Below are 23,791 nucleotides of genomic sequence, written 5' to 3' on the forward strand. Positions count from 1 at the left end.
CAAAATATATGTAAGCAGCTTATATAACTCAATATCAAAAAAATACTTGGGACTCCCCTGGTGGCACAGTGGTTAAGACTCCAAGCTCCAAATGCAGAAGGCCCGGGTTCAATCCCTGGTCAGGGAACTAGATCCCATATACATGCTGCAACTAAGAGTTCACATGCCACAACCAAGGAGCCAATGAGCTGCAACTAAGGAGTCTGTGAGCTGCAAATAGCACACGTGTCACAACTAAGGAGCAGGGAAGCCACAACTAAGGAGCCCTCCTGACACATGGAAGACCTGGCACAACCAAATAAATAAATATTAAAAAAGAAAAAAAGACCTGATTGAGAAATGGGCAGAAGACCTGAATACTCACTTCCCCAAAGAAGACATACAAATGGCCAATAGGCATATGAAAAGGTGCTCAAAATCTCTAATTACCAGAGAAATGCAAATCAAAACCAGAATGACGGGCTTCCTCCACCAGAGGTGGCGCAGTGGTTAAGAATCCGCCTGCCAATGCAGAGGTCACAGGTTCGATCCCAGCTCCAGGAAGATCCCACATGCCGCGGAGCAACTAAGCCCGTGTGCCAAAAAAAAAAAAAAAAAAAAAACCAGAATGACATATCACCTCATACCTGTCAGAATAACTATCATCAAAAAGACCATAAGTAACAAATGTTGGCGAGAATGTGGAGAAAAGGGAATCCTGCACTGTTGGTGGGAAGGTAAACTAGTGCAGCCAACTGTGGAGAACAGTACGGAGTTTCCTTAAAAAACTCAAAATATAACTGCCTTATGATCCAGCAATTCCACTCCTGGGTATATGTTTGAAGAAAATGAAAACACTAATTTGAAAAGATACTTGCACCCCAGTGTTCACAGAAGCACTATTTACAGTAGCCAAGATATGGAAACAACCTAAGTGTCCATCAACAGATGAACGGATAAAGAAACTGTGGTACATATACACAGTGGAATACTACTCAGTCATGAAGAGAAGAATGAAAGTTTGCCATTTGCAACAACATGGGTAGACTTGAAGGGTGTTAAGTGAAGTGAAATAAGTCATGTTATCACTTAGATGTAGAATCTAAAAAATAAAATAAAGGAATGAATATAACAAAACAGCAACCGGCTTGAAGGTAGAACAAACTCGGCTGCCAGTGGGGAGAGGGAAGAGGGGAGGGGCAAGATAGGGGTAGGGGATTAAGAGGTACAAACCACTGTGTTTAAAATAAGCTACAAGGATATATGGTACAGCACAGGGACTATAGCCAGTATTTTATAATAACTTTAAATGGAGTATAACCTACACAAACTGTGAATCATCATGTTATACACCTAAAACTGGTTCAATATTGTAAATCAACTATATGTCAATAAAAAAAATTTCCCCCCATTTTGTGGGTTGTCTTTTTTTACTCTCTTAATGTTATCAGATGTTTTAGGGACTTCCCTGGTGGTCCAGTGGTTAAGACTCCGTGCTTCCATAGTAGAGGGCACAGATTCGATCCCTGATCGGGGAGCTAGGATCCCGCATGCTGCACAGCCTGGCCAAAAAGGAAAAAAAATCGAAATATTTTAAATGTTAACGAAGTCCATTTTATCTGTTTTTTCATTTGTGCTTTTGATGTCATATCAGAAGAAACCATTGCCTAATCCAAGGTCATGAAGATTTACTCCTATGTTTTCTCCTAAGAGTTTTATAGTTTTGGCCTCTTACATTTAGGTCCTTGATCCATTTGGAATTAATTTTTTGCATATGGTATGAAAGAGGGGTCCAGGTTTATTGTTTTGCATGTGGATATCCAGTTGTCTAGCACCATTTGTTGAAAAGACTGTTCTTCCCCACAGAATTATCTTGGGCACTCTTGTTGGAAATCAGTTGACCATAAATGTGAGGGTTTATTGGACTCTGTTCTATTCCATTGCTCTGTGTGTCCATCTTTATGCCAGTACAGTCTCACTGACTGTAGTTTTGTAGTAAGGTTTGAGATTAGGAAGTGTATAAGTCCTCCACTTTTGTTCTCTTCTTTTCAAGATTGTTTTGACTCTTCCAGACCCCTTGCATTGCCATCTGAATGCCAGGATCAGCTTGTCACTCTGCAAGGAAGCCAGCTGGAGTGTAGATCCTTTGGGGCTTATTGTCACTCTGCAAGGAAGCCAGCTGGAGTGTAGATCCTTTGGGGCTTATTGCCGTCTTCACAACGTTAAGCCTTCCAGTCCATTGACATGGGATGTCTCTCCATGAACGTACGTCCCCTGCCTGCATATTTTGCAAGTTGGGAGCCTCTTTCTACTTGACCCATCTTTTCAGGCTGCTTCTTGGTCTTGAGGAGAATAGTTTAAGAATTACTACAGTGAAGTGCAAAGTGATGGTGCAGATGCTGCCAGAAAAACCCAAAGGGCAGCACCACTGAAGCAGCTGCTGGCTGGCAGATGGCCGCCAGCTTTCCTCAGATGTTTCTGGTCAGCTGCTGGTCAGAATTCTGAACGAGGTATAAGGAAGCACCTTCAGCGTGTCCCTTCCTGGACGGTGGGTTCCGAAGGGGGAACTCAGCAAGTCTCCCTCTGTGGGCGTCCCCGTGAAGTGCACAGGCCTGAGCAGCCCTCTCGCCATCAGAGACGGAATCCAGGCCTTTTCTCTCCCCGCATTCGGCAGCCCACAGGGATATAGATTTTTTTAAAGTGTATTTTGGAAATTTTAAAGGAAAGATAAAACCGTAGTGCAGTCAACACTCTCCCCTGAATCCACACCTGAGACCGAGACACGCTTTCTCGTCGTCGTGCACGGGCATAGCTCACAGACACACGTCTTTTCAAGGCGTGGCTTTGCTTTTTCACTTTTTATTTAGAGGCAATATTAGATTGACAGAGGGTTGCAAATAGAGCATAGCATGCCAGGTGCCCTTCACGGCTGCCCCCGGTGGTAACCTGCTGAATGGCCTCAGCACTCGTATCACAACTAAGGAGTTAGCGCTGACTCAGCACTTCCTTCCAGTTCGTCCTCTGAGGTCCTTTCTCTGTCCCTGGATTTAATCCAGGGTCCTCGTGGCATTTAGTTGTCCTATTTCCTTAGTCTCTTATCTGCAGTGGTGGTTGGTCTTTCCTTGTCCTCCATGACCTTGACAGATCTGATAGGTGCTGGTCACTAATCAGGTAGTTCATAGGACGTCCTTCACTTTTGGGTCTGACCAATGCTTCTCACCATCAGTCTGGGGTTAGGGAGTTTTGGAAAGAATACCACGGAGGTGAGGTCCCATTCTCATGACAGTGTATCAGCCGACCTGTTACTGATGAAGTTAACCTTGATCACGTGGGGCAGGTGTCGTCACAACTGAAAATTGTGAATTTACAGTTTTCCCTTTCCAGACTATTCATCAGAAGGGAGCTGCCGTGTCTAGCCCCACCTCAGCAGCAGGGGGATTGAGCACCACCTCCTGGAGTGAAGGATATCAGAGAATTTGGGAGCATCCACTAAAACCACGGTGGTGATTAAGATTATTTGGGGGGAGACACTTGGAGACCGTGCAGAATATCCAGTCAGTCCCTAGAGCCATGGTGGTCACCTGTGCAGCTGTTACCGTGCTGTTCTCGTGGTGGTTTTCTGTTCCTCCCATTCCTTCTGCGTTTATTGATCAGAATTCTCCTGCAGGGAAACTTTCTTCCCTTCTCTCGTCAAGGCCTTACTCTTGACGGCTGGAGGCAGCATGGAGCCCTGTGTAAGAGCGGGACTCTGCAGGCCGGGTCTCAGCTCTGCTGCTGCCCATTGGGTGGTTGTGCAGGCGGATGGCACCAGGCGTGGGAAGTGTTGAACCCTGCGTGGCCCCCAGCGAGTGTTGGTGGTCGTCTCCTCTTGTACACAGAGGTTTATCTCTCGGTTCCCCAAAGCCAGCAAACAGACAGCAGGTGGAATTAGATACATCCATCTCTCTGTCCTGTTGTGGTGACCGTGCTGTCCGCACTGAGTACTTAGTGCAGGTGTCAGAAGCTGTTCACCCTGCAGGGCTTTCAACCTGTGCGAGCGATGTGGTTTACTGCTCGCGGGAACACCTGGGAAGAGGCCCCACCAAGCACAGAACTGGCTGTGTCTGTCCTGCGAACCTGTTCCCCGTCACGGCCCCGCCCTGCCTCCCCACCCTCAGGGGGAGGTTCGTTTCTGTCCCCTTGGGGACTCCAGAAGAGCAGTGAACAGACTGTGCTTTCGAAGGGGGGTTGGGGGGGCTGCCCTGGGAAGTTGAAGTTGGCCGCAGCTGAAGAGAGTTGTGCTGGGTATGTGCAGGGCTGACTGAGTGAAGCCCTAAGAAGGTCCACTCAGCCCCAGAATCTCCGTGTGTGGGGGGTGCAATGAGCATCTAAGGTGCTTCCTTTTGCTTCCTCAGCGCATCTACTATCTTTCCCTGGAATTCTACATGGGCCGCACACTGCAGAACACGATGGTGAACCTGGGCCTTCAGAATGCCTGTGATGAAGCCATCTATCAGGTACGGGTCCTTGGGGCCGGGCTGCCGGGTGGCCTCTCAGGGGCAATGAGTCTTAATCCAGGCCCTGCAGAGGTGAGTACTGCCGTCTGGGACGGGAGAGATGGCTCGGGCATGAGGGAGAGTGGGTTCCTGGACGCCACTCCTTCTCAAGGGGAGAAAGTAAGAAGTGGGTGGGAGCTAACGCACTGGAGGGCAAGGACTGGGGTGCCCTGTGATGCCAACATTGACACTTCTAGACCTTTGCACTCTGCACCCCCACCCCAGGTGGGTTTACTGTGTGGCAGAAATGCTGGTATTGTCCCATTTCTCTCCACTTTTATTGAGTTAGTGATCCACCAGCAGCTCCCCTCCCGTACCGCAAGACACTTGTCCTGCCCTCTAATTATAAAATTGCCCTTTCTCCCCTACTCAGAATAAAAACTTCCTTTGCCTAAGTGTTCATCTTTGACAGTTGTTCACTTGGAGGCTTCATCCTTTCACAGTTGATCTGCAGTTTTAGGGCAGAGCTGGAATTGGTTGTGTCTGTTTTCTGTCTCTCTACCCCCTCCCTGGACACTCTCTCTCTCCCCCACCAGCTGCTCAGTGTAGGATTTCTGGAGTGTGAATGGGTGGCACCCCTGCCCTATGTGGAAGGATCCTCAAGTCGTCCCTTCCCCCAGCACCTGCCACTGTCTTTTGCCTGGTTTTGGTGTTGGGGTGGGAGGTGTTCTGGGAGCTTTGTTGGAGGCAGGGTGGTGTGAGCTTTCTGTGGCCCTCAGGCCCCAGCATTGCAGGAGCCCCTGTCTCCCCTCCAGGACTTAGGGAAGCCTAGCATCTAGGGCACGTAGTTTCAGTTGGCGCAATAAAAACTTGGGAAAAAAAACTGACTCCCCCAAATAGGAACTTTAGGCTCAGAGTTATCTAGAAAGATGGAGGTTGTCCTCCCAGGTGATTTGTCATTTGAGTTTCATTTACGGAATATAAGTGTTAGAACATGTTTATAAGGACCACAGTAGAATTTACAGTTGTATAAAGCATTTCATTTTTTGAAACATTTTCTCTATATACAATTCTTACAGATAGAAAATATTTTAGGGAATGTTTATACCATAAATATGCATTATCTGTTTATAATTTTTAAAAAATATTTACTTAAAATGACTGTTTATTATTCCTGAAGCCAATTTAATTTCGGCCACACCACGGCTTGTGGGATCTTAGTTCCCGAACTAGGGATTGAACCCTGGCCCTCAGCAGTGAGAGCATGCAGTCTTAACCACTGGAACCCCAGGGAATTCCCTGTGTATAATTTTTATTACACAAATAAGATGTTAATTGTAGAAACTTAGAAAATACAGGGAGGCATATGTCTTTTTAAACACTGTACGTTTTTTTCCCCTAAAAGTGGTATTTCACTTGCTGTTTAGCTTTTAATCAAGCTTGTGTTTGAAAGGTTTCCGTGATGTCAGAACTTAAGTATCTTCAGGCACACATTTGCCAGGCCTACCTTCCAGTCACAAGGCGGGTACCAGATGCTGTGAGTGGGACTATCAATGATGCAGGGCTGGGCGGCCTCCTCCCCCACACTCCCCAATTGCAGTGCAACGTCAAAAATAAAACATGTCACCGCTGTATCACCCAGGGCTCGAGTTCCGGGAGCGGGTTACACTAAAAAATAGAAATTCAGGACTTCCCTGGTGATGCAGTGGTTAAGAATCTGTCTGTCAATGAGGGTTCAAGCCCTGAGCCAACAAGATCCCACATACTGCGGAGCAACTAAGCCCATGCGCCACAACTACTGAGCCCGAGTGCCACAACTACTGAAGCCTAGAGCCCATGCTCTGCAACAAAAGAAGCCACCACATTGAGCACTGAGAAGCCCATGCGCAGCAACAAAGACCCAATGCAGCCAAAAAAAAGAAAAAAAGGTAGAAATTCAGAAGAAGCCACTCTCTCCTGATTGCACTATCAAGGACACATTTAAAATTTTTTTATTATAGAAAATTTTAAATGTATATGGTAATTGAGTGACTGTTAAGATGAACTTCTCCCACATACCATCACCTGGCTTCACCAGTCCTCAAGGCCAAGTCATGGCTGGTCTTGTTTCCCTTATACCCCCACCACTCCCAGATTGTTTAAGCCAATACCAAATACCATAATATTTCACTTGTAAATATTTCAACGGATATTTTTAAAGATAGGGTCATACCATTATGACCTCTAAAATATTAACAGTAATTCTTTAATATCAGTTTTTCAGGCAGTGTACAAATTTCTCTGATTACCTTATAATTTTTTTAACAGTATGTTCAGAAACTTAGTTGCATTTGGTTAATATGTCTCTTAACTCTCTCTTAATCTATGGGCTTTTCCTCTTCTTTATTTTTCTGCCTTGCAGTTTATTTGTTGAAACTGGGTTTGTCCTATAGGGTGTCACCAGCTGCTGTTTAACCTGCTGCTTTGTCCAAAGGATGTCGATCTCAGCACTTCTACTCAAAATTGTAGTGATGGAGCCAGGGCATTTAGGCAAGAAAATGAAATAAGAGGTTTCCAGGTTGGCAAGGAAGAAGGGAGGCTACCTCTACTTACAGGTGACGTGACCTAGAAAATCCTAAGGAATATAGTAAACATATATTAGTATAAATGAATGAGTTCAGCAGAGTTGCAGGATGAAGGTCAATATATAGAACTCAGTTGTATTTTTATATGCCTGCAGTGAACAGTCCTAAAATGAAGTTAAGAAAACAATTCCTCTCTTTAAAATAGCATCAAAAATATTAAAATACTTAGGAACAGATTTCCAAAAGAGATGCAGACTTATGTTCTGAAAACTATAAAACATTGTTGAGAGAAAGAAAACCTAAAAATGGGAAGACATCTTCTGTTAATGGCTTGGAAGACAATGTTAGCACGGCAGTTGACCTACAGACTCATTGCTATCCCCACTAAAATTCCACTTGGCTTCTTTGCAGAGATTGACAAGCTGATTTTAAAATTCAGATGCAAACGCAACAGATTGGGATTAATCAAAACATCTTGAAAAAGAAGAACACAGTTGGAGGACTCACACTTTCAAACCTCACTACAAAGCTACAGTCATCAAGACTGTGGTCCTGGCATAAGGACAGTTAGAGCAATGGGATAGAATTGAGAGTCCAGAAATAAACATCACATTTGTAATTGATTTTTTCCCCAATTTTAAAAAATTGAGGTAAAATACACATAATGTAAATTTACCATCTTAATTGTTTTTAGTGTACAGTTCAGTGGTATTAAGTACATTCTCATCATTGTGCCACCGTCACCACCGTCCATCTCTAGAACTCTTTCATCCTATAAAACTGAGACTCTGTATCCGTTAAATACTAACTCCCCATCCTCTCCTCCCTCCAGCCCTTGACCACCACCATTTCTACTTTCTGTCTCTGAATTTGATACTCTAGGTACCTCACATAAGTGAAAACATGCAATATTTGTCTTTTTGTGACTGGCTTAACATCTTCAGGGCTCATCCATGTTGTAGCATGTGTCAGAATCTTTTCCTTTTTAAGCCTGGATGAATAATAGTCCATTGTATATGGACTATTAAAATGTGTATATACCACATTTTGTTTATCCATTCATCTGTCGTTGGACATCTGGATTGCTCCAACCTTTAAGCTACTGTGACTAAAGCTGTTAAACATGAGTATACCAATATCTCTTCAAAGCCCTGCTTTCAGTTCTTTTGTGTGTATATATAGAAGTAGGAATGCTCGGTCATAAGGTGATTGTGTTTCGCTTTTTGAGGGACCACTGTACGGTCTTCCACAGCAGCTGCACCACTTTATATTTTCATTAACAGTGCACAAGGGTTCCAATTTCTCCATAAGTCACAAACACTTACCATTGTCTTTCTTTCTTTTTTTTTCTGGTAGTAGCAATTCTAATGGGTGTGAGATGATATCTCATTGTGATTTTACTTAGCGTTTCCCTAAAGATTAGTGATGTTGAGCATCTTTTCATATGCTTATTGGTCATCTATATATCTTCTTTTGGAGACATGTCTATTCAAGTACTTTGTCCATTTTTGAACTGGGTTGCTTGGTGTTTTTGTTGTTGAGTTTTAGAAGTTCTCTATCTATTCTGTATATTAATCCCTTATCAGATATGTAGTTTGTGCAGATATTTTCTCCCATTCTATGGGTTGCCTTTTCACTCCGTTGATAATGTCTGTTTTTTGTTTTTGTTTTTTAATATTTCTTTAGAGACTTCCCTGGCAGTCCAGTGGTTAAGACTCCGAACTCCCAATGCAGGGGGCCCGGGTACCATCCCTGGTCAGGGAACTAGATCCCGCATGCATGCCGCAACTAAGAGTGTGCATACTGCAATGAGAAAGATCCCGTATGCCGCAATGAAGATGCCACATGCTGCAGCTAAGACCTAGCGCAGCCAAAATAAATAAATTAATTAATTTTAAAAAAATAGTTAAGATAGTTTTTTTAATTAATTTATTTACTTGGTTTTGCTGGGTCTTAGTTGCAGCACGGGGATCCTCATTGCTGCATGCAGAATCTTCGTTGCAGCTTGCAGGATCTTTAGTTGTGGCATGCAGGATCTTAGTTGTGGCATGTGGGATCTTAGTTGCAGCATGGAGGATCTAGTTCCCTGACCAGGGATCGAACCTAGGCCCCCTGCTTTGGGAACTTGGAGTCTTAACCACTGGACTGCCAGGGAATTCCTTGCTGCCTGTGCTTTTGGTATCATATGTGGTCAATTGATTTTTTTTTTTAAAGGAAAAGTGTACCAAAACAATGCAATAGAGAAAGAATAAATAAATGGTGCTAAGACACTTAGACATCTACTTGCAAATGAATGAAGTTGGGTCCCTACCTCACACTACATATAAAATTAACTCAAAATGGATCAGACACCTAAATGTAAGAGCTAAAAATATAAAATTTTTAGAAGAATATATGCAAGTAAATCTTCATGATTTGGCAATGGATTCTTAGAAATGACACCAAAAGTATAAGCAACAAAAGAAAAAAGTAGATAAGTTGGACAAAGGACATCAAAGGACATTATGAAAAAAGTTAAAAAAATCTACAAAATGGGAGAAAATATTTATAAATTATAAATCTGATAAGGGTCTAGTATCCAGAATGTATTAAGAACTCTTACACCCAAATAACAGAAAGACAGAAAAGATGCTCAGCATCATTAATCATCAGGGAAATGCAAATCAAAACCACAGTGAAATACTACTTCACACCTGCTAGAATGGCTATAATCATAAAGACAGAGAACAAGTGTTGCTGAGGCTATGGAGAAATTGGAACCCTCATATGCTGCTATGTTGAGAAGCTAGTGTATTAAATTAAGAATATGCAAATTATGGCCAGCTAGAAGAGGCAGCACAAGCCACTCACGTGGGGTTGGCATCCATGCTCCCACTTTGGGGAAAGACACACCCTAGGGTCACTTTGATTGGAGGTGCAATTGCAGTACACCCATGTAAAGTAAGTAAAGTCACAAGGTTTGTTACTTACAGAAACCAGAAATGGGGGTTGAGGGGAATAGCAGTCCTCTGTCCCAGGTCGCCAGCAAGCAGGAGAGAGAGCTGGACAGTAAGCACTTCTTACTTACAAGTCGGTTTCAGGCCCAACTCTAAGAGTTTATTTTAAAAGGTTATTTTCATTGGGAAAAGCAAAGTGGGAACGTGGGTTGGGAATCCTCAGCTTGAGTCCTTATCTAAATGCCCAGACTCTGGGTGTGAGCAGGGTTGTCATACTGTAAAGTGCCGAGGCCGCAACTCATCAGCACATCTGGGAGGAAAGTAAAATGGTGGAGCCACTTTGGAAAATAGCCTGGCAATTACTCAGAAAGTTAAGCATAGAGTTACCATGTAACCAGCAATTCCATTCCAAGGTGTATATTGAGAAAAATGAAAATATACATCTAGAGGGGGAAGGGATAAATCAGGGGCTTAGGATGAACACACACACACTGCTATATATAAAATAGATAACCAACAAGGACCTACTGTATAGCACAGGGAACTCTACTCAATATTCTGTGATAACCTATATAAGGAAATAATCTAAAAAAGAATGAGTAGATGTATGTGTATAGCTGAATCAGTTTGCTATACAACTGAAACTAACACAACATTGTAAATCAACTATACTCCAATAAAATTAAAATTAAAAAAAAACATACATCTATACACAAAATTGTACATGAATCTTCATAGCAGCATTATTCATAATAGCCAAAAGGTGAACATAACCCAGGTGTCTTTCAATGTGGCGTGGTGGTAACAGCGGACTTCTACACAGTGATAAAAGTACTGACGCCAGCTACAGCATGGGTAAACCCGGAAAATAGTATTCTGATTCAAAGAAGCCAGGTACAGAAGGCCACATACTGTATGTCTCCATTTATAAGAAATGTCCAGAACAGGCAAATCTATAGAGACAGAAAGAAGAAAAGTGAGGGAGGGGGAAGTAGGGAGTGACTGCTGCTGAGTAGGGGGTTTCTTTTTCGGAGGATGAAGTTCCAAAGTTGGATAGTGGTGACAGTTATACAGCTTTGTGAATACGCTAAAAACCATCAAATTGTTCCCTTTCTATGGTCTGTGGATTATAACTCAATAAGGAAAAGTCAGGTTGTTAAGAGGGCCCTGTCGTGTTCTTTTTCCGTCTTTATTTCAGAAGCCCACTTTAGGACGGTTTTAGACTTTCTGTCAGTTAGCTACTTTTGTGCCTCTTTTGAATGCTCTCAAAATCAAGGCAGAATTTGCCTTCCTAGGCTGAGGTGTGCCTACAACATTCCAGGTAAAAATGTAAAGGAACAAAACATCTTGCCCACATGCACCCTGGGCCTGTCTTCACTGAGTGCTGGTCTCTGAGCTAATAAACGTGTCAAGAGTAAGAGGTTCCAGGGTCAGGTAAGTGTAGAAAGTGTTGCAGCCAGTAGTGTGTTATTAGGCACATCCTGTCTCCCCCACACACCCAAAATATTTTGATGGAACACACTCTTTGAAATTGCTACAGGAGTCACTATTTTGAAATTCAAATTTGAAATTTGAAGTCAGTGTTTTGAAATCTTACTCTGAACCAGACTGCTGTGTACGTCAATACCATTCGATTTAATAGATACTAAATCATTTCTTTATGACCCTAATGTTTTTATTTCCTTGCAACTTAGCTTCCACCCTTTGCAATTTATCAGATTCTCAAAGTGTGGTCTGGAGACCCCCAGGGTCCCTGAGACTTCTTTAAGGGGTCTTCTGGATCAGAAGTATTTATTCTTATTCTCATGAGTCTACAGTGGGCTTTCCAGAGGCTCTACTGTATGTGATATCTTAACACATCAAATGCCATTAAAGAGATTTATAAAAATGCAAAACATTGCCACCCTTTTCAGTAGTTTTTTTGTTTGTTTTTAAAAATGTAGTTATTTTTCATTAAACTGTATTTTGTGTTAATATGTAATGGGTTTATGGTTATTTTAAGATGAATTCATATGTACTTCAAAAAATTTCTCCAAAATTTCTAATTTGATAAATATTGATAGATGTAATCCCAATGAACAGTAGCTCTTTATGCCTTCCTGAAATCAAAAAGATTAAAACCACTGATCAAGGTAATTCATGAGGGAATTCCCTGGTGGTCCAGTTAGGATTCCTGGCTTTCACTGCCGAGGGCGCGAATTCAATCCCTGTTCAGGGAACTAAGATCCCACAAGCCATGCGGTGTAGCCAAAAAAAAGTAATTAATGAGCAGTTTGTCAAGTTTAATACACTAAAGCCAGATTAATGGAACAATTATTCATCTCTCCTAATTGAGAGCCTTAAGATCTGCATTCTTGAATGGTTTTAAATCAGGTGCTTTCTCTCTGATGTTTAACCTACCATATCTGTTTCACAAGATTGTTTGAATGCAGTTGGAATAGATAGGAAAAGTGCTTTTAGGTTTTGGTTTAAAAAGATGTCATGTAAATATCATCAGACCATGGGAAAGTAGACAGTTACTAAAAGCATTGGCTTCTTTTTAGGATACGTGTTATAATCTGTCCACTCTAAGTAGTTACTGACCTGGCAATCGGTATCTCTGGCTATCCATGTCTCATTTTGACTGTTAATTCTTAAGTCGTTTGGCAACTTTTGAAATATCTGGAAGCTTTCATTTTTGTGCATGGATTAAACACCAGATTTTTTTTAATTGAAGTATGCTTGATTTATAATATTGTGTTAGTTTCAGGTGTACAGAAAAGTGATTCGGTTTTATATATTTTTTCAATTATTTTCCATTATAGGTTATTACGATATTGAATATAGTTCCCTGTGTTACACAGTAAATCCTTGTTGTTTATTTTATATATGGTAGTGTGCACCTGTTAATCTCATACTCCTAATTTATCCCTCCCCACTTCCCCCTTTGGTAACCATAAGTTTGCTTTCTATATCTGTGAGTCTGTTCCTGTTTCATAAATAAGTTCATTTGTACTATTTTTTAGATTCCACATGTGGTATCGTATAATAGTTGTCTTCTTCTGTCTGGCTTACTTCATTTGATATGATATGATATGATAATCTCTAGGTCTGTCCATGTTGCTGCAACTGGCATTATTTCATTCTTTTTTATGGCTGAGTAGTAGTGCATAGTAGATATATACCACATCTTCTTTATCTGTTCATCTGTCGACAGACTTTTAGGTTGCTTCCATGTCTTGGTTATTGTAAATAGTGGTGAAATGAACATTGGGGTACATGTGTCTTTTCCAGTTAGAGGTTTTTTCAGATATATGCCCAGGAGTGGGACTGCAGGATCATATGGTAATTCTGTTTTTAGTATTTTTGAGGAACCTCCATACTGTTCTCCACAGGGGCTGCACCAATTTACATTCCCACCAACAGTGTAGGAGGGTTCCCTTTTCTCCACATCCTAACACCAGATTTTAATATTGGATTTTCAAGTCTAAAAGAAAGCAGACTCTAACCTTTAATTGATATAAGCTCACAAGATTTAAATATCTTTCCAGCTATTGCTTGAGGGAAAATATTAAGCAGTGTTAAAATGTTACCTCTGTTTTTATTCACAGTTGGGGCTAGACTTGGAAGAACTGGAGGAAATAGAAGAGGATGCTGGCCTGGGGAACGGAGGCTTGGGGAGGCTGGCAGGTAACCCCGGGCTCCTGTCCAGGACAGGCCTTTCCTGACACGGTGCTTTGGTCAGAGAGCAACAGATGGCGAGGCCAAGGTCAGCCGTGCTCCCAACACTGGTCCATCAGGGTAGATGGATCCCTCAGAGTGGATTGAAATCTTTGCTACCAGTAGAAAAAAATGCAAATTATATGTTCTCTTTCACACAAAGGGCGCTTCATAATTATGGAGAGCAGGCTTGCCAGTACTGGGGAACTGCTGCTGGGAGAGGTTTCCAATATATTAGCCACCTCCACAGTGGAGAATGACAGAGGCCTGGAAATACACACACACAGTTGATGAATGTGGCCCAGCTTAAAGCAACTGTTCCTGCTTTACCGCAGTAAACAGATTGCCCTAAAGTAGCAGAGCTGTTCCTCTTGCGGCTATTACTCCCTTGGGCCACCCATTTGAGAACATACCCAGTTTGTGGTGGGGTTTTTTTTTTTTTTTTCTTTTTCTGTTTTAATTATTTTTGCCAGCCTTTATGGGGAGAAGGAGCTGGGTTAAGAACTCGGACGTGGGAATAGCAGGGTGAGATTTGGTGTCGCAGCGCTTGCAAGGCTCCTGCTCTTGGGCACAGTGCTTCTGGAGCAGAGATGGTCACATTCTGTGCCGCCCTTGTGTGTGCAGGGCCTCAGAGTAACACCACTTTGCATTACTGCCCCTGTTGAGAGCTGTTATTTTGGAAAGGGATCAAACACCCTAAAACTTCTCCAGGTGTATGTGTGTATATGTTTATGTTCTCAGAGTATAAGTTAAATTCTTCAAAAATTATAAGTGCAGTGTATGTTTCTGTTAAAAAGAAAACTGCACACGGCTCTAGATAAACCCTGGGCCAGGCCTGCTGCAGCTCTGGGGAAAGGCTGTGTGTGCCCCACTCGCGGACGCGGGCTCTGTGTGGCCTGCGAAGCTGAGGTCACACCCCCACGCTAAGCCGTCGCTTCCTGCTGCACATGGCCGTGTGGCGTCCTGGCCGGCAGGCCGAGTGCAGCCTCTCGGGTCCCCTTCACCCTGACGGCACTCTGTGGAGCGTGCTCATCATCCCACTTTGTCCCTTCTCAGTCAGTAAAAACGGAACCTGTTCCCCAAGCTCAAGGGAAACTGCAGACCCCTGGGTCTCCTTCACTGGAGTGGCTGCTGGACCCCACGCACGGCCCACCCCGAGGCCGGTGTGTCCGCTCGTGGGCCCATTCCCTCCCCCTCGACCGCGCCCGTCAGGGTCCTCAGCCCGCATCAGGCTGCTTCCTGCCCACTCCAGCTACCTTTCCTGCCCCTGGGCAGGGCCCCGGCCTTCCCCTGGGCTCCGGGCCCCTCTGGTTCCATGGGGCCCCTCAGCCTGTGGTAGCCCGCGTGCTGTGTCCCTCGTGCGAGAGCGATTGCCCAGGTCTCAGTCTGTGGGTCTTCTTGTCGCTGCTGCCCTTCTGCAGAGGGCCTGCCCCCCGGCTCTGTCTGTGCGTGTTTGAGCATTGGCTGTGCCTTCTGTGCTGGGGTTTCGTTTCTTAAATTTTCTTTTCTTTTTAATCCAGGAGCTTAATAAGGCTGCCATCTGGACCTTTATTCAAATCATGGTGGTTTGTCTTCAAGACATTTTGATCGGAACAAGGGCTCGCTGGTGGCATGCACGCACTTCCAGGGGGCCCTGGTGGCACTTTGGCACCTGGGTGTTTGGTGCTGTGGTGAAATATACATTTGCAGTGCCCGCTTCTGTGCCTTCTTTACCAGCGGGGAGGAGGTGTTTTGTGATGTTGCTTGGAATTTAAGTAGAAAGTAGAGGGTGGGGAGGCCGGCAGCCTGAGTGAGGGTCGCTAAGAGAACGCTGGCAGCAGGGGACGGTGTGTTGAGATGTGCCGAGTTTGTCAGTGTCCTCTGTGGGTTCGTCCCTCTTCCTACACCCCCAAGTAACCTCCACTCGATGTTGTCTTGGCCTGGCTCCGGGCTCTCAGGCTGAAGGGCGTCAGTGGGGTTCCATTTTCCTTTTCCTGAGACCAGAAGCCGACTGGTCACCACCGAGCCACTGCCTGATGCCCTGGGGGCCGGCCCCCCAGCACCTGCTTGACTTGGTATCTGGGCCTTGGCTCCAAAGGCCTCGGGTCTGCTGACTTTCTTTGATCCCAAGAAGTTCTTTGTGTTTGGACTTGCAGCCTGCTTCCTTGACTCGATGGCCACCTTGGGCCTGGCGGCCTACGGCTATGGCATCCGCTATGAGTTTGGGATTTTTAACCAGAAGATTGTCAATGGCTGGCAGGTGGGTGTGATTTCCTTCCTTCGCTCCCTGCGGCTCTCGTGTGCACCAGGAAATAGCTGGGTGCTGTCGCTTCTGCTTGAGGCTGCGTGCCGATCCTTGGTAGAGCGGAGGGGACAGGTGGGTGGTGCTGAGGGCTCCGGCCGCCCCCGGCTCTCCATGTCGTCTCCATGGCCGGCATGGCATGTGGCTTCTGTGTGGCGATAGGACGGCTGGCGGGCTGGGGCCAGAGCCCAGCTGCGGCTCACTGAAGACACCGAGGGTTGAGGGTGCCACCGGCTGCCGCTGTTTCCTGTCATCTCTCATGGAGCAAAGGTGCCCATCCCACAGAGGGTGACTGACCTGCAGTTGCTAGGAGATCAGCTATTGTAGGCTTTGCTCCCACCTGCCCTCACTCTCTGATGCCTGTGAGGGGGTGGCGTCCTGTGGGGTTAGGGGCTGGACCCTGCAAAGCAGCGTGGCTCTTAGGAAGAGTGAGCCTCGATTCCAAAGCATCAGGCAGATGAGTGACATGGTCAAGACCCCGTTAGTAGAGTGTGTCATCTCAAAATGCAGTCCCCCTCCTCCACTAGGCGAGGTGGGCATTTCCCCTCATTTTGACATTTCAAAAAGGAAGGCAGGGATCTCCCTGGTGGCACAGTGGTTAAGACTCTGCGCTCCCAATGCAGGGGGCCCAGGTTCGATCCCTGGTCTAGATCCCTGGGAACTAGATCCCACATGCATACAGCAACTAAGAGTTTGCATGCGACAACTAAGGAGCCCACCTGCCACAACTAAGGAGCCTGCCTGCCGCAACTAAGACCCAGCGCAACCAAATAAATAAATAAAAATTTTTTTTAAAGAAAGGAAGGCAGCACTCTTCCACTTGGGTGGAGAATAGTTTATTTAAATAATTTGGAGTCTAAAAGTCACAGATAAAGTAGGGCTGGAGTTAGGATCAAAAAGTTGGTAACAGGAAAGTCATACAATCTAAATGAAGAAACTAAGGATCAGGGTGACAGAAATGTTCTCTGTCTTGATGGGGTTTGGGTCACACAGGTACGTGGAATTGTCAGAACTCACCACTGTTGTCCTTATTTATGCATTTCACTGCATCTGTTAACCTAAAAAATAAACACGTGATGGACCATTCTTAATGACGTGCCTGCTGAAGTGTTCAGGGGAGGAGTGGATAGATAACTGGGATTAACTGCTCACTTTGAAATGCATCAGAAAAGTCATAGATGGATGGAAGGAGACGTGGTTATCAAGTAAAGCAAGATGATAACAGTGACAGAGCCTGGGTTGGGGGGTGTGCGGTTCACTGTCAATTCCGTGACATTTCTGTATGTTTGAAAACGCTCACAATAAAATGTTAGCCAGGAAAAGTATGGCCAAAAGTAAAAACAAACAAAACAGATTTGTAGCTATTGGTTAATTTATAGAAATACTCCCTCTGACCTTGAAAGGAGAAATGCACTCTGCCACCTTCTGGGCGATTTCAGTCAGTTCTTTACGTGTGTGAATGTGTGAGATGAGAGCCAGCCTTTGTACACGTGTGGTCTGTGGCCCATACTAGCTCTTTGGTAGTCAAGGCGACGTGTTTGTAAGACAGACTCTGAGGCTCCTCCCTGTCTGGTGGGTGTTACGGTCGTAAGCAGGAAGGTTTTGGTGGTGATTTCTGTGTTTGACCACAGACACTTCTTCCTTCTGTTTCCCTGTTCCTGTGCCTCTTGCCATCTTGCATAACAACGTGAAGATAGTCCCAGGATGATAGGCCAGTGGTAGACTTGCCTTCGCCCTCTGCTATCAAGGGAGCCGCTCAGTCAGGATGGTTTTAGTGGAGTTTAGCTGTGGCACAAGTAAATGTGGGCAGTAGTCACACAGCAGCACTGGGGGCCAACAGAGGCCACAGATCAGCCTCCCTGTCAGAGTGGGGGCTCCAGAAGGGAGCCCCCCCTTACCTCGTACTTGGGAAGATGCTGCTTCTGCAGACAGCTCAATGAACTGCTCTGCAGAGACGGCCAGGTTCTGATGTTGGAATCTCACTAACGTACAGGACATGCCACCAGGAGGTGAAAGGCAGGACCAGTCTTGTGATGAGTACCTGCCTGCCCCAGGCAGGACGGTCTTGCCGGGAGTCCTGTGGAGTGGGGCTCAGTGAAGCCGTAACCTCAGTCACATCACCATCCTAGAGGCTGACCTAGATGCTCTTTCTGGGGTCTTCTTTCTGTCTCTATGACTTGACTGTCCTGGACCTGCAGTGTAGACGGAGCCGTCTTTCTGTCTGTGACTTGGCTGTTGTGGTCACGTCACAGGGATGTAGTCATGCGTGTGTGGACTCTGCGTAATGTCTCCAGGTTCGTTGATGTGCTCAGGACTTTTTCCTTTTACTGCTAAATTCAAGCGATTCTTAATGTCTTTTTACTTTAATGTGTTGTTCTGAATTTTATATGTTTTTTTCTTTAATAGTCCAAAGTATTCATTTTTAAACACAAAGCCTTGACCGAAATTGGAAATCTTTGTCGTAAATTGGCTGCAGTTTTGTTTCTGAGCTGGGCAGTGTCATCTGGACGGTGTGGTCAGTGCGGGCGGAGGGCAGGATCTGTCAGCGCCCGGGACCACCTTCTCCACCCTCACCTGCGGCCCCTTCCAGGTGGAGGAGGCGGACGACTGGCTGCGCTACGGGAACCCCTGGGAGAAGGCACGGCCGGAGTACATGCTGCCCGTGCACTTCTACGGGCGAGTGGAGCACAGCCCCGAGGGCGTGCGCTGGCTGGACACGCAGGTACCACAGGCGCTTCATGGTTTGGGGCGGGGGGTGGTTGCTGAGCACAGGGACCCTTGACTTGCCGTGTCACATCCGCTTCCCTTGGGGCTTCCCTGTGGGACCCGCCTCCCCACACACTCGGTGGACTGTCCGGACACCGACGGTGAAGGCACACTCTTGTCGGTCGGTCGGTGCCAGGAGGGGCAGGGCACCAACCCCCGGGAATGGGGGTGGGAACAGCCCCTTGTCCCCCAGGGGCGGGCCCTCACGCGCCACGCACTCCCAGTCTAGAGGGGCCTGTCTCTCAGCAGCGTCTCCCAGTGCAGCTCGCCCGTTGTTCTGAGCCGTCAGGGCCCTGGGCGTGCGGGGAGGCCTGGGTGGGTGTCCCAGAATGGAGCACAGCCCCGCCCCCATGGGGCCCTAATGGGGGGCCCGGGCAGGAGCACGGAGTGCTGGGGGTGCACACGCAGAGCCCAGCCCGGGTGCAGAGACGGCAGAGGGCAGGGGAGAGCCTCGTGAGGGGGCAGCTGCGACGAGTAAGAAAGACGCCTGCATCAGCAACGTGGGCGGGTGAGCAAACCCAGGGCAGGCCCGTGCGTCGCGGGCTCTGGCGAGCCGTCCAGATTCGGGCCTCGCCTGGGCTCCTGTGGCCAGGGCAGGCTGGCAGCCTGAGATGCCAGGAGAAGCTGTGTTTGATTTGAAAAAGCAGAGAAGGGGTCTGGTGTTGTAGTGCGTGTGCCTGTAGAAGATGAGTGAAAGGGAGCCTGGAGACCAGGCGGGCTGTGATGAGGGCCTTCCCTGGGGGGCCGGCCGTGGAGGGGTTGCAGGTGCTTCGCAGAGCTTGTCAAGGCCGGGGTCAGGGAGCAGGGAGCAGGGCTGGGAGGAGAAGGGAAGGGAAGGGTGATGCCGAGGCTTTACCCCGGGGGCCCCCAGTCCTTTGTGGCTGTCGGAGCTGCCTTCACCTGAGAAGCACCCCCAAAAGCAGGCCCGAGTGTGAGAAGCCCCGTGGGAGGGTCCGAGGGTGGAAGTGACCTGGGGCTTGTGCACCTCTTCCTGGGCTTGGCAGGAGCAGAACTGGCGTTTCTGGACAGATGACGATTGGGAGGGGGGTGGAGGGCAGGTCCAGTGGTTTCTTTTGGGAGGGAGTGTGCTGAAGTTCGAGGTCAAGGCAATAGGAAGAGCCCCGCTGCGCACGTGGGAGATGGTCAGAAATAACAGCTGTCTGTGGGGAGAAGTTAGGTGAGTCCTGAGATCGCCCACGCAGTATTCAGTGAGAAGTGGGCAGGCGTGGAGGGCGGAGGCTGAGGACACGGGAGGAGGGGGCGCCAACGACCCAGGTGAGGGTCGACGCCGGTACTGAAGGTGAAGCTAGAGGAGGCCTGCCGTGTGGTCCGGGCCCACCCAGAGGCTGCCCGGGTGCTCCTGGCTCAGGATGTCTGTGAGCCAGGGCCGCAGGTGCACGAGGCACAGGGCCGGTTGGGTGTGTTTGGGGCGGAAGGAGAGAAGCCGGAGCAGGGTGGGCTGGCGGGCCAGCAGCGGGGAGGCGGCACGCTGCTTCCTGCGAGGCCGGATCGGCCCCAGCCCGTGGGTGGGGGGGCGGCCCAAGCCTGGGGACCATGTCTTCCCTGGGCAGGTGGTGCTGGCCATGCCGTATGACACCCCGGTGCCGGGCTACAAGAACGACACCGTCAACACCATGAGGCTGTGGTCCGCCAAGGCGCCCAACGACTTCAAGCTCCACGACTGTGCGTCCCCTCTCGTCCCCATCGGGTGGCTGATCCCAGACCGACCCCGCCTGCACTCACAGCCCACGAGGCTCCCTGCTGTGGGAGGGCTGAGAGCGGGTTCCCTGTGTGCCCCAGACTTCCCAGGGACCACGTGCCTTCCAGAAAGAGTCAGGGGCCTGGGGTGGGGTGTGGGCCGGGCGGCGTAGCAGCTGTGGGACGTCTTCTGCTCAGGAACGCTTGTCCTCAGACCGAGCAGGGCTCACGGGAGCCTCGGCAGGCACGCGGGTCCTGACCTTGCTCTCTGCCCTCAGTCAACGTGGGCGGCTACATCGAGGCGGTCCTGGACCGGAACCTGGCCGAGAACATCTCCAGAGTGCTGTATCCCAATGACAACGTGAGTAGCTGCTGCAGGTGGTTCCCGTCCGCGTCGTGTCTCCAGTGTAGGAAGCACCCTTGCAAGGCTGGGCTCCAGGAGGGCCCGTGTGCTGGCCTCATGCTTGTCAGATGAGGCCACGTGAGTGACCTCCTCAGAGTGAGGGTGGACACGGCATCCCTGATGGGGTCCACGAGCACCTGTGTGCTGTTAGCCCCGCCTGTGCCCTCTGCCCAGGGGAGCTCTTAGGAGGTTCCTGGCCTCACACCTACACTCCTCCCCCTAAACACGCGTGCAGGGCCGCGGAGCCTCAGACATCACGTCCAGCCGGTTTCTGCTCTCCAGCACCTGGTGCCAGCGCCCCAGGAATTGGGTGGCGCATTTGTGGGTTGGGGCCACTGGTCCCTATTCTTCATTGATGCCTCGAGACGCACATGGTCATGATTTGAAAAGCTCTTCGCAGGTGTCCCCACATGCGAGGTGGGGGTCTCAGCCACGTGATCCATTGCCACCAAATTTGCCCATCTTTGTGGGTCGTGTGTTTTTCTTATTTTATCAGAGAAATATGTGCACATAGCAGCAAAGGGCCCTGTGCTGAAAGGCTCACAGAAAATGGCCCCCCACTCCACCCCAGGATTCTGAGCAGAAGCTCACGCTCAGGCAGGGGGCCTCCTGGGACGCCCGCACCCAGAGGCTGCGTGTTGCGTTCCTGGCCTCAGCCCCTGCCGGCCCCTCACAGGGAGCCGTGACCCCTGCTGGCTGCCATCACGTTCCACCCCTGTCTGAGGGTCACCTGACCCCCGCCCTGGGACTGGGGGCCAAGGCTTCGCCCCCTTGGGCTGCACCCCAGCCTGGGCCCCGTCCTGGGTTCGGGGTCCCCAAGAGCCCATGCGGCAGAGGCTGAGCCAGGTGTGTCCGCAGTTCTTTGAGGGGAAGGAGCTGCGGTTGAAGCAGGAGTACTTCGTGGTGGCCGCCACCCTCCAGGACATCATCCGTCGCTTCAAATCGTCCAAGTTCGGCTGCCGTGACCCCGTGAGAACCTCCTTCGAGACGTTCCCAGACAAGGTATGTGTGCAGAGGGGTGAGCCTGGTGGTGGAGACACGCTGTTCCCCGGCTAGGCCTCCTGGCCACAGGGTGGGGCTGGGCGGGAAGCAGCTCCCCAGCCTGTGGGTCTCCTCATCCCGGGGAACCAGGCCGCTCCTCCCGAGCAGGGCCGCCCTGGGCCTTATGAGGCATTGAGGCAGGAGGGGACGCTGTGAAAGGCTCCATCAGTGATTTGCAGGCTCAGTTCAGTGATCTGAACGCAGATCGCGTCTGCCCGGTGGGAGCAGTGTTCTGAGGCAGGGAGCGCCCTGGACGCCTGCCCTCAGGTCCTCCACCCTGACCTACTCCCTGCTCCTCAACCGGTTTCCACGCTGGGCGCAGTGCCCATGCAGCACGGTCTGCTTCCCGCTGGCGGCCCTGTGACCAGGCTCCCCAGGGCAGGCAGCCGAGGACTGAAGGGGTCGCCCCATGTAAACGCAGGTGGCCATCCAGCTGAATGACACCCACCCAGCCCTCGCCATCCCTGAGCTCATGCGGATCCTGGTGGACGTGGAGAAGGTGGACTGGGACAAGGTGAGCGCGAGGACGGGGGCGGGCACAGTGTCCCTGCAGCCCCCACAGGGGGGTGACCTTCCCGCTTCTCCTGACAGCAGGGATGAGTACTGAGCCGGTCCTGGGCCACGGAAGGAGGCCTCAGGAGATGAGGAGGACATTGTCCCTGGGAAGACGGGGCTGTGGGGAGAAGGATGTTCCAGGAGCGGGTCTGGGGTTTATCGCAAGGGCAGGACACAGTGAGTGGGAGCAGCAGTGCAAAGGCCAGAGAAGAGCAGTTTTCTGGAAGACAAGAAAAGGATTCCGACACTTCTCACATATATTGTTTCATCTTAGAATTGTGGTGAAAAACCCAGAAGTGTTCTGTTTAAAGAAGTACATTGTTTACACATTTATAGGCTTGTTCTTCCTGCTTCACTTGTTTTGTTCCTAGATTTTTTTTTTTTTTTTTTTTTTTTTGGCAGCATTGAGTCTTTGTTGCTGTGCGCAGGCTTTCTCTAGTGTGGTGAGCAGGGGCTACTCTTGCTTGGGGTGTGCGGGCTTCTCATGGTGGCTTCTCTTGTTGTGGAGCACGGGCTCTAGAGTGCAGGCTCTAGAGCGCGGGCTCAGTAGTTGTGGTGCACGGACTTAGCTGCTCCACAGCTTGTGGGATCCTTCCAGACCAGGGATCAAACCCGTGTCCCTTGCGTTGGCAGGTGGATTCTTAACCACTGCGCCACCAGGGAAGTCCTGTCCTAGATTCTTTAGGAGGGTTTTCTTGATCTAGTTTAATTAAATCAACAATAAAACCATTTTTACCCCGTTTTTTAGCACCAGAGCCCCTTTCTGGTTTGGGGGGTGCACTTCTGGGTGGGGCTGGGCAGGTCCTCTTCACCCCTGGCCAGCAGAGGGCAGGGCCACACACTTTACTGGTTTTCTCCAGACTGTGGGTGTGAAGTCAGTTTGGTGGAAATAAAGCTGCCTGAGCTCTGTCTGGTTTACAGAGGAAAGTTGCGGTGGTTCCCAGGTAGCGGGAAGGTGCTCATTTCCACGTGTGCTCTGGGTCAGGATGTGACAGGCACGTGGGGCACACCAGGAAAGTGAAGGGTACGGGGCTCACCATGGGTTTGAGAAGTTCTAGGCCCCGGAGAGCAGAAACGTGCAGCCAGCGGGGCCAGGCCTTTCCTGGTGGCATCTGAACACCCGCCTTTGACCCTACATGTTCCCCTCACCTCGGTATCTGGCAACAAGCTGCTTTTCTCTGAACAAAAACATTGGACCGTTCCGGAATGTTGTAGGCCTGGGAAATCACAAAGAAGACCTGTGCGTACACCAACCACACGGTGCTGCCCGAGGCCTTGGAGCGCTGGCCCGTGTCCATGTTTGAGAAGCTGCTGCCGCGGCACCTGGAGATCATCTACGCCATCAACCAGAGGCACCTGGACGTGAGCACGGCCCTTCCCGCGGTGAGGTGGGC

General features: G+C 48.6%; 1 protein-coding gene across 2 annotated transcripts in view; it reads left to right on the forward strand.

Annotated features, from left to right (window-relative positions):
• PYGB (glycogen phosphorylase B) overlaps positions 1-23,791 on the forward strand; it is a 51,196-nt gene that overhangs the window by 13,312 nt on the left and 14,093 nt on the right. For both annotated transcript variants that reach the window (XM_057703662.1, XM_057703663.1), the window contains exons 2-10: positions 4,374-4,475; positions 13,545-13,623; positions 15,789-15,892; positions 18,525-18,656; positions 20,272-20,383; positions 20,677-20,759; positions 21,660-21,803; positions 22,264-22,356; positions 23,613-23,759. In XM_057703662.1, the coding sequence (XP_057559645.1) occupies positions 4,374-4,475; positions 13,545-13,623; positions 15,789-15,892; positions 18,525-18,656; positions 20,272-20,383; positions 20,677-20,759; positions 21,660-21,803; positions 22,264-22,356; positions 23,613-23,759 (996 nt within the window). The remainder of the gene's footprint in view (positions 1-4,373; positions 4,476-13,544; positions 13,624-15,788; positions 15,893-18,524; positions 18,657-20,271; positions 20,384-20,676; positions 20,760-21,659; positions 21,804-22,263; positions 22,357-23,612; positions 23,760-23,791) is intronic.

This window comes from Hippopotamus amphibius, chromosome 12 (genome assembly GCF_030028045.1).
Source record: "Hippopotamus amphibius kiboko isolate mHipAmp2 chromosome 12, mHipAmp2.hap2, whole genome shotgun sequence".
Classification (NCBI taxonomy): domain Eukaryota; kingdom Metazoa; phylum Chordata; class Mammalia; order Artiodactyla; family Hippopotamidae; genus Hippopotamus; species Hippopotamus amphibius.